The sequence below is a fragment of the Rhea pennata genome, chromosome 5 (assembly GCF_028389875.1).
Source record: "Rhea pennata isolate bPtePen1 chromosome 5, bPtePen1.pri, whole genome shotgun sequence".
Lineage (NCBI taxonomy): Eukaryota > Metazoa > Chordata > Aves > Rheiformes > Rheidae > Rhea > Rhea pennata.
The window spans coordinates 48228234-48239477 of record NC_084667.1 but is presented as its reverse complement, the minus strand read 5'-3'; the positions used below and the strand labels follow the sequence as shown (position 1 = coordinate 48239477).

At 40.9% G+C, this 11244-nt stretch overlaps 1 protein-coding gene across 1 annotated transcript in view; it reads left to right on the top strand.

Annotated features, from left to right (window-relative positions):
• The first annotated feature begins 4282 nt into the window (after positions 1-4282).
• The window catches only part of SEL1L (SEL1L adaptor subunit of SYVN1 ubiquitin ligase), a 38847-nt gene continuing 31885 nt past the window's right edge, over positions 4283-11244 (top strand). Inside the window, exon 1 of the mRNA XM_062576934.1 lies at positions 4283-4459. Within this exon, the coding sequence (XP_062432918.1) occupies positions 4312-4459 (148 nt within the window). The 5' untranslated portion in view covers positions 4283-4311. The remainder of the gene's footprint in view (positions 4460-11244) is intronic.

The window sequence follows — 11244 nt, the reverse complement described above, 5'->3', positions numbered from 1 at the left end:
GAATTCTACTGTTTTTAACCAGCTTATCTCCAAGGATTAAGCTTTTGTTAAATACTGTGTTTTCCCCAGATTTGTATATAGATTGACCTGATGTCACTACACTTTACCTCAACAGAGTTGGCTGGTGTTTGTTACGCTGTAATACACTGCAAGTTCATTTGTGTTTTGCTATTCATTGTTACCTAACAACAAGACCTCTAGCACAGGGTCAAGGGGATAACGTTACTTCTAACTCAAGCACACCAACTGCCCTTGCCAAAAGATTTCCACACCTCAGCTCTTAGCACAATTCAGAGACTTAAGAGATTTATATCAGCAAGTAACTCATGTCCCTGGGACCCTAACATTACAAGTCTGGCAAGCATGTAATACTCAGGTTTCATTATTTCATATAGGAAATCTCACTGAAGATAACTGGAGTGGTTCCCTAGAGAAGAAAAAACAGTAAAAAGGCAAGTGATAGCAGTAACTCAATAGTAAAAGTAAAACCAGAACACAAAAAGCCTCCCATGATTCAGGGAGTTTAAATGAACAAAAGTATTTTTTCCTGTATATCACTGTAAAGGCATGTGGAATGTAAGAGCAGCTCATTCATTATTTGTTAAGGACTATTCAATGTAATAGAAATAAGCAAAACAGAAAGCAATAAAGTAAACACACAGACACACAAATATTAAGAAGCAGGAAGTAAAGGAGACAATAACCAAAATCAGAACTCTTCAGTCACTGATTGATAAGTTATTAAAGGAACTACTCAGGCAGTCTTGAAGAGGATCAACCCGAACTTCGCAGCTGTAGCGGAGAGGGAAGGGAGTAAACAAGATTATCATGATATAGTACGGGATATTTGAGGGGGACTGTGGGAGTATGCGAGAGTTATGAAATACCAGAAAAGACTTGCAGGATTATGTAAAAATTATGTGATGGTCAGGGAAAGAGATAAAGGCAAGGAAAGGGAGGGATGAGTATGGATAGGGGAGGAACAAGTATGGGACATTTGTCTGACAGCCCTGCACTTGATCATCACAGTCTATCTTGCTATTAAATCCTTTTCTTGACTTTTTCCTTTTTAATCTCACTCTATCCTATAAAAGTGCTACAAGGGCCAACTGCAAGCAACTGGAGAAGACACCAGACTGTGGGTCACAGCACCTGTAGATCTAGTCACCAGAAATGGAGAGATAGGAGTGCAGGAGAGATCTGGCTGCCAGCAACTGCATAAGAAACTATGGACCAGAGGGCTCAAACCTAGCTGTCAGCAACTGGAGGGACAGGGGATGTGCTGCAAGGTTTAAGCACCAGCAACTGGAGGGAAAGGGGATGTGCTGCAAGGTTTAAGTGCCAGCAACAGGAGGATGTGCTGTGGCTCACATGACTAGAAGGTTTAGATGTCAGCAACTTGAGAATGAAGTGCAAGAGAGGTCTGGGTACCAATAACTGGAGACCATGCGTCACAAGTCCCATAGACTATGGGTCACAAGTCCCATAGATCTAAGTGGCAGCAGTACCATATTATATTTTCTTAAGGAATTTTGTACATGTGTGGGCATGTGCACATATATGCATATGTGTAATTTTCCAGCAAAATTCAAATTAGACCAGTAGGAGTACCACCTACTTCTAGAAAGATTGCAGGTATGAGCAAGGAACCAGGTAAAGGATACAGGGTTCACATACTGATATCGGATCATCAGCCCCTACTAATATTTGAATGCATAAACATGGGGTACTTGTGAGAAAAGTGCATGCATCTGCTTGCTTGCAAATATAAAGCTAGACTAGCCAGTGAGTAGGAGGAGCTCAGGCAAGGGGCGTGGAGTACAGACATGGATATCAGACTTTGAGATCAGGCTGATATTTGAAGGATCCATGAATGCAGGAATACTTATGAATCTAGAGAGCAACAGCACATGTATTTTAACTAGTGAACTTCAATCCTGATTAACTGGAAAGAAGAAACAGGACTGGGCTGTTTGTACTTTCTTCTAATATCAGAATATTCTGCAAGGATGATTCTTAGTAAATGAATCTTAAATATAATAAGTTTTGCATTGCTTGAACTTCTGTAATTGCATACAAAGAGTCATAAAAGGAAGTTTCCACAATCCAGGTAAAAGAAAAGTTTTGCTACAAGGAAGAAGAAATAGTTGTGCAACTAAAGTATAGAAACAGGAAACAAATCACAGAGTGCAAGAAACTTCCATTAAGTTATTAGGCACATGACTGAACTACTCAGAACTTAAGTCATACATCCTTATTCACCTACCCATGAAACAAGAAAAACATTACATCATTTCATACAAGTACTAGGCAGTACATTAACTGCTCCAGTTCAAAGGCCTGTTGAAGATTTTGATTGGATAACAGTACTTTGAGAAATTAAAACCAGGTGTACCTAAACAAAGTGTGAATCCTTACTGTTTTCCTGATCATTTGAAGTGGTATTGTAACCTGTTTTTCAGTCTAACCCAAGGGAATTGATTCTTCCAAGGTGCACACAAAGAGCATATTTTTGTACAGATTAAAGAGACAAAAACACAACAAAATACATAAGTATCCATTCAAAACTTTACAGAATACACATCTTTGATTAAGAAAAGTAGTAAGAATTTTATTCCTGATGCACGTATAAATGGAAAGGCAACAAAATAATTATCAAGCTCTTGGAGTACAGCACATACCAAATTAACCTAGACTAATTCAGTCCACAATAATTTCAGATTTCCAATTTGGAAGGCAATTAACAAGTTCAAAAAAAACCAACTTTCCCCCAGTATATTTTTCCCTTCGACCTCCCTTTCTCTTAACTCTGCTTGTAGCTTTAGGCCTAGAATCACAGAATTACAGAGTAATTTAGGTTGGAAGTGACCTCTGGAGATCATCTTTGACACACCTGCTCTAAGGAGGACTACTGAGATCTGCCTGGCTGTGGCTGGACTTGCTCACGCAGCTCCAGAACATCTCTGAGGTCGTAGACTCCACACTGATTTTGCTTCCTGCCTTTTTTGTTGTTTTATTTTTTTAAACTGATCTAAAGAACAAAGTGATTCTTATGAGAACAGAAGAGCTGTGTCCCAGAGCCTCAGTTCGTTTCTGGAACTGACACTTCTCTGAAGACAAAGTTCAACTAATTAGCTCCTTCGTGAGTTTCACAAGCTTCAGCTTGCTGATCTGAGTAGCTATTGAAACTGCTTCTTCATCTAATCAAGAGAGTATGCTCAGTTGCCCGGAATTCTGGTGTCTGAAATGTGACTCTTAGCTGCTTTCAAAAGCAAACTAAATTTGTAAACATAGTTCTCCATTAGAAGAAAAAAAGTCAACATAGAAGTCTAAACTAATTGAGAGATACCTAGCACAAACATGAGAAGAAATAAAAAAACCAGAATTTAACAAATTAAGCTAAATCCTCTACTTCCCTTTTCCAGGTGCCTTGAAAGAGAGGATGGAATTACGGTTCTGACTTTGGCCTTCTGTGTATTACAAAACTTGTAGCCAAACTGAAGAAACGGTGACCCCATTTCAGAGGAAAGGTTTTCCAGTAATGTGTGTGTGGATGGCTCCTTTTCAGTACGAGTGGGTTTTTCCTCCCTCCCTTTACCACTCCCACCCTGCTCCGTTTAACTGCGCCACGCCCAGCCCCGCAGCACCCTCCGAGCATAACAAGGCCACGCTCTCTGCGCGGACACCAGCCGGCTCCCCGCTCCGCCTGCCCCTTTCCGACCACTATAAACCGGCGCCGAGGAGGCGGCATGTCCTTCTCCACTCTCCTGCCTCCGGCGCTGTGTCCGCCTGGCAGCCCCGCTGGGCCCCCTGCGCACAGAGCTCTACCTCCCGCCCCGCTCCGCATCCCGCGCTGCCTGCCCACAGCACACGCAGAACCACCGCCAGGCTGCGCTACCGCGCGCGGGGGCGCCTGGGCCTCTGCGCGGGCTGGCGCAGAGCATGATGGGCACTGTAGTCCCTGCCGCCTGCCTCGTCATTGCCGCCTTAGCGGCCTAGTGGGCACGTGTTGGGACGTAAGCTGCGCAAGGCACTGTGGGTGTTGTAGGAAAAGATATGTAAGCCAATAGAAGCCGTAGTTTCAGAAGGGTACGTCGCGCAGCCGGCCCTTGCTGAGGCACGTCCTCTCCTTTCACGAGTCCATTGGCTAACAAGAAGGTGTCTCAGATTATAAATAATCCCCGAAACCAATCGAAGCGGGCCATGTAGAGAAAGTCGTTCCCTTCGATGGATGGCGTGGGCAGTGACTAGCGACTGATAATTGGTCGTCGACGTGTCTCTGTGGTGAGCGGATTGGTGGCGGCCAGGCCGATGGGCGGGGTGAGGAAGCCAGACTCGGGGTTCCTCAGCGGTGGCGGCGGCGGCCCACAGGAGCCGGGCAGGATGGGGCGGCGGCGGGCGTGCCTTGTGCTGGTGCTCTGCGTCGCGGTGCTCTGGGCCCGTGGACTGGCCGCAGCTGGTTAGTACTGGACTCCCACCTCCGCGCCTCAGCGGGTCTGAGCTGCGCGGCAGCCTCGCCCCCCGCGGGGCCTGAGCCGGGGTGCGGAGCTGGGGCTCGGCTCAGTGCGCTGGGGCCGCTCCGGGGGGCGGCGGTGTCCTTGCGTCCTCACCGAAGGCGGGCGGTGTCCAAGGGCGCGGAGGCGGGGTGGAGGAAGGGTTCCGGCGTCCTCACCGGGGGCGCTGAGGAGTTCAGGCGGGGTGAGGAGAGACCAGGGCCCTCGCTGAGGGGCACCGAGGCGGCGCAGTGGTTCCTGTGCGGTGGCGAGAGGTGCGTGTCCGCAGGTGCTGGGCAGTGGGCGGCTTGCTCGCTCTGTGCCTGCTAACTGCGAGGTTTATCTCCCCGGGGTCCACTAGTTGATGCAGTAAGAGTTAACATCTTGTTTGGTCTGGCTCTAGCCTTGAAATAGGCGCCTACCTGGTGATGCTAATGCTGCTCACCAAGAGCTATTTTTTTCTCCCTAATACAAGTTTTCTAGCTGTGGAGCTGATAATATTGATGTTAATGTTGTCAGATCAATTTTCTCACACAAATATGTACAGAGCACTTCTAGTGCCTGCCTTATGTCACTCTAACACTTTTTTTTCTGCTGCTTTTATTTCTATGCAGGCTAGTTTTTGTGTGCTGCTCATATGTTCTCATCAGCTTCCTCTCTTGAGATTTGTCTCCCACTCCCTTCTTTCCACCATGAGGGGGATGAGTTCAGTGCATTTATTTAAGTGTTTCAAAAGCCAGTAAACAGTTGTAATTGACAGCTTTATCAAATGCTTATTGCAGTGTGCTCTTAGACTCTTAACTGTATTTCAAGGTGGTAGGATCATCTTGAGAGGTAAGTTCTGTGGTTTTGGATTTTTCATGTATGCAGTAGAAAGCTAAATTTTGGGTTATTGTTAAATTACGTTATTGAAAATCAAGCACAGTTATTTTAACTTTATAAGTAATGTTACTAGCCAGTGGTGCACTTCCAAAAGTGTAGAAAAGACAGGTGAATTTTGATGAAGCCAGATTCTGTCTGAATAGTGTATTCTTGCTAATAGTGCATATATTAAAAAAAAAAAAAAAAAGAAACTCATACTGCCCTTATTTTTATCACCTGACTTCCATGCACACAGCAGATAGTTTACCTGACATGAACAGCCTCATATCACCTTAGTGTATGTCAGTGGCTTTTTTAGCATGTAGAATGCAGCTCTTCTAACTTGACTGCTTTTCCACTATTGAAGTTGTGTTTGTGACTGTGAAGTTCCGATAGCTTAAATCAGCCTTTAAAAACTCATGTGTTACAAACCAATTGAACTAGTACAATGAATGTACCCAAAGAAAGCACATTGTTCAGTGCACAAAGGATTAGGTGCTGTTGCCAAATTTGATAATTGTTACTGTGGGGTCAAGTTGTTCATCATAATCCAGGATTAATTAGGAAAAGGTGTTGAGTGTTCTGTTTTAGCTTTTGACAGCAGGTTATAACAGAAAGACTTCTCTCTCTCATATTTATTAAGAATCATTTGTAATTTTCTGCAGTAACTTTATCTCTGGAGACTGGTACAAGCTTAGGCACTAGGTGTTAAATGCCTCTTTAATTTTTCTGTGGAGTAAGCCTTCCAGATAACTGTTTCCAGACATTAGGAATGAACAGGTATTCAAATAGTAATCAGAGATGTGAACATACTGGAGGGAGGGGTTTTTAGAAGGATGAATAAAAATAGGAGAAAGAAAATCCTTATTAAAAATGCCTTCTGAAGTTAGGAAATCTAACTTTCGGGCCACCTGACTATAGCTTTGAATCTTAACTCTGTCATAAACTTTACCTCTTGCAAACTTGTGAAAAGAAAACTCGCTGGCCTAAAGAAATGCTGCTTTTTAATATATACGTGTGTGTGTGTGTGTAATATTAATATTGATTATCATGAAGTTGAAAGCTGAGGGCTGATGAAGGAATACTAAGGAGACTATGGGACAAAAGCAACTAGAAGATAGTAATTGTTCCTGTTCCAGCCAAAGCAGGATACTTTCTGCTTATTACAGCAGTGATGGCTTTCTGCTTTTTTGTGATCATTTGTTATGAACATTGATAAAAGAGCATCTCTTGTTTCTGCTTGCAGTTATTATTTGATTCCTAATTTCTCCCTTGCTTGCAGGACTAGGGAGGCACAAGTTCCTTCAAGCTTCTTGAAGAGAGGAAATGATTCTTGTTCTATTTATGCTATACTTTCCTTGGCTAACTTCAGTGACAGGCAGAACTTTTATACACTGTTTTTCATTAAGTGGTAGGATATGTTAACACAGGCACCTGTCTTCAGGAAACTTCTGTAGCTATTCTCTCAAGTCATGCTCACTGTTCTATCTTTGACCTTCCAGATTTTTGTTATCTAACTGAAAAATATTCTGTCATCTTATCTGATAAGGATCTCAATTGCTACAAAAGGACTGTTGCAGAGTAAGTCTTGTAAATAGCTAGCCAGCTATTGCAAGGAGCCTGGAAGAGATTTGTATTCAGGATGGGAGTTGATCTGTACCTTAATCCTATACTTGCCCTAAAATGAGTACACTGCAAAGACTGTAGCTGGAACAATTTGCTTGCTGCCAAAGATACTCAGAAACTAGTCTTGTGGAATAGATGTCATAATCAGGATTTTGCTTAGCTTGCTGTGTGTTTTGGAGGTTCATGTAATAGGAATAACATCTGTGCTAAACTGGATCTGATGTCTGTTTCTTTTTTCTGAATTAACAGTTGAAAAATTTGAGGCGATCTTGGGAAACTTTTTTTTCTTAATTTCTTTCCCTCCCCTCCCCCAAAGTAGGATAAACAAGGCTTGCATTTTGTTTCAAAATGTAACTAATTGTTTGCACAGAAAGAACATTGAAAGAAATAACTAAAAGTATCACAATCTCTGGATGTTCTAAGGCATGCAAAAGCTTACTAGTTGCTTTGTTGTGATAGTGTTTCAAGTTTGAAAAAACAGGGCAAAAACTAAGAAGAGACTCTCAGCAGACAGCTAGGGTATTTGTCAGATGTGAGATTGTCTACTGCCTGCAGTTACTGAATTTTCAGCAATTTCCCAAAGGCCATTCTAAAGTTACAGCCAATAATATTGTTACCTGGTAGTTACAGCCCTCTAACTTTTTTTTTCCTTTGCTACCACAAAAATTAAGCTTTGGAAATATTGGACTACCTCAACCTGGTGATTTTCCTCTCTGAATCACACTGCACAGCTTTTCCAGTTCCTATCTCTTCCTTCATACTGCTCTCTTGGAAACAGTAATTCACCAAAATGGTAGAATCTTTTTTTTTTTGTAGCATAAGCTGCCTGAGTATTTTTGCTGTATTTAAATAGACTGACTTCTGGTCTTTCTAACTGAGGAAAAATAAGTAAGTTTTAAAGTTTAAAGTTGGGTTTTAATTACGTATAAAGTGATAGATGCTTGAAACAAGTGTCTAGTTGTATGGAGTGCGTTAGAATCCTAGCTGGGCACTGAGGCACCTAGCAGTACGTGTATTTTAACATTGCTTCTAAGTGAAGCATTTTGTTTAGCAGTTGCCTGTTTCAGCCATAAGTATTTTTGTCTAATTTTTCCTTTTAATATGTCACAGCATCTCTCTATTAACAGATGTTAGGATTAGCTTCCAACTGACTTTTTTTAGAAAGTGCTTATAGAATTAGACAACCTTGGTGATGGATTCAAATTCAGAAACAAAGATTAGTTAACACTTCTGTTGGCGTTTTCTATGGAAAAGCAAACTAAACTATCAAATTTAATCTCTGAAGCAGGTGCACAAACATAGCATATGTGATTTTATTCAGTAGTTGAGCCTTGACTAATAAGCTGTTTTTAGGCTGAAATGTGACCTTCCATTGATCATGCATTAACACTTTCAGAATAGTTTTCTTCGATATCTCTTGAAGTGGATGCACTTTTGAGTAGTGGGTGCATATTAGCCAGCAATCTGGTTTAACAACAAGGCTGTAAATGATCACTTTTATAGTAACATTATCAATCATCACAGCAAACTCATCTGTTTAACTTAAAAGGAAGACCAAGAGCTATAGTTAAACCAATAATTTTTGTTGCTTTATTGCTCTGTTTTAGAACAACTATTTTAAAAACAATTATGTGACTAGGGTTTGCCTACAGCTTCTTAATAACAAGCTGATTCCTTCAGAGAGAATTTAAATGATGCAATAGAAATGAAATAGGATGATTTACTTTCAGTGAAGAACAACAACATTTAATGAGCTTTTTGCTTACATTACTCAGATGCTTCTTACTAAATTTCATAATCACTTTGCTGTGGATAGCTTGTGGATAGCTGACTTTACAATAGAAAATAGTTATTGCTGGACCATTCTGACTTTTCAATAAAAGCTTTACAATGCCAGGCATATGGGCTGATTTTGACCAGACCTTGGGGGGGGGGGGGAAGAAACTGGTGTAGCTGTTAAAAATAACAAGATGCTTGTTACTACAGTAACAGACACTATGTAAGTGTTTTCTATGTATTAGCTACTAGATGTACAAGCTACTAGATGATTTAACCCTGGCTCAGTTTTCCCACACTGTAGAAGTGTATCTGAATCTCTTGATAAGCTTGAGGTTGAAACTGCAGAGAAGACATTTGGTTTTAGATCAAGATTACTTATTGGAAGGTAACTTTCAGGAAATGGGTGTTAAACTGTTATTTCATTCTGTCCATCTTGCCTTGTGGTTTCAAATAAGGAATGCCTAGCAAGTATCCTAAATGTGTGCATAATTTTAATATAGTTAAAACTAGCTGCTATATGGTGATCTGAAGTGCTGAAATTTAGTGATAGAATTTCTTACATGATTTGTTGCGGTCGTTCTTGTGTTGGATTCCTCAAGCTGAAAAGCTCAGTGGTCTTTAGAAATGAAGCTAGCCTAGCTATCTTTTTTTAAATACTGTTGGTATTTCTCTAAATTAGTGTGTGTTCATGTGCAGTTGTCATTGCCATTTTCAAGGTCTATTTCATCTAGGCTGCTGTCCTTCTGGCCACTACTGACTCTGAAGGACTCTTCATCCTTTATTCATACTGTAGGATACAGCTGTTTATCCCATGACTGTTCCAGATCCTTTCTAGTCCCATGTCTCCTGGGAGCTGAACTTGTTCAGCTTCACATCTTGCTCAGTAGATGGTTATCTCCTTGTTTCAGTTATACCACCAAACTCCTATTATATCAATCACTCAGTTTCACTTACCAGACTTAGCATTCTTCTTGATTTTTGTTACGCTTTTACAACTTAAAGGTAATCCTTATCACTTCTGTGTTGTAACCAAAGGTTACACTTTGTTAGACACAAGGTTAGACTTCAAATAGTGGAAAGATGACTACTTAATCAAGAGTCTTTCTGGGATCTGACTTCCAAGATTAGCCCTTGCACTGAAAGTACCTGCAGCTGTTTCCTTACAGTAACATTAGACTCTTCAAAACATGAAATCAATGAAATGCTGTGTCTGTGGTTTGTCACTCCAGAGATGACTTGTCTCTGGTAAGATGCTTGACTTGCATGAAGATGAAAAATCTGCTGCACAATGTCTTCAGAAAGTCAGCAGAGTTGCATAAGCTTCTGGCATGCAGTATTTGTGCAGGTAGTCTTTAGTTAGCTAATTGTAGCACACTTATTCCATGTGCAATGCACCAATGTCTATTAGTTTAGATTCCCTTTCTGCAAGTAAAACAGATCTTTAACCTATCAACTGCTGTAGGACATTACATACCCCTAAGTCTCAGAATGGGTTGGAGGGGGGAAGGCAGGAGAACAGGGAAGAGTTTTAAATGTAGTTGGTAGTAGCTTTTATGCTTAGCTACTCATTTAGGTTTTTGACCTTTTATTTAGGTGAATGCTGCAGCAGGAAAGAAGAATACATCATCTTTCTAACTTCATTTTTAGTTTATGTAAATGAGGTAGTATGAGATCCCTGATGGATAGGAACAGTCTTATTTCAGCTGTGATAGTTTCCCAGGCTTTTGAGATGCCAGTGCAAACTTAGTTTTAAAGTAGGTGACATTACTACTGAAGATATGAGAACTAAGAAAATCAGAAACAACTATGCACAACAGAAACTGTCATAATAAATTTTTCTGATGGCTTTCCCTCCCATTTTCACCTTCACTTTTTGCTTTATAATAGCCCTAATAGCCAAATAACCCTTCTTTACTATTTCTTCTTTCACATCTAGAATCTAACCAAAGATGTCATAGCCCATTCAGATGAGTTAAACAGGGACAGAGCTCTTGACCATTAGCTTAGAGAACATTATGTCCTGGTCTAATTTGTCACAGTTTGCATAGAGAAATCTCCATTCAAAGGTTTGAATATGCTGATCAGACAAAATGAATTACACTCTTCTACAAAGAACAAAGTTTAAGTATGACAGAGTTGGATGGTGCTAATGTGACTTTCTGGTCACTGTGGAAGCCCTTTATGTTAAAGGTGATTTGGTGACTTAAACCATAGCTTCCACAGGTCATTTTTACTTGGTGCCTGCCTTTCTAACATTTGGTTGAACTGGAACTACTCAAACTCTAAGGCAAACTAGAGAACTGATTTTTGTTAAAATATTCCTCATGCTTTTTCCAGTGTTGGATGCAGTTGTGTTGATCTAATTTTAGGAGGAAGAGGATCAGCTGTGAAACTTCTGATTCTTCTTGGCAATTGTAACAGGCTCTTCTGAATTACGTTAGTAAACTTGGAACAAGAGAATATTTTAGAACAAAAGTACAATATT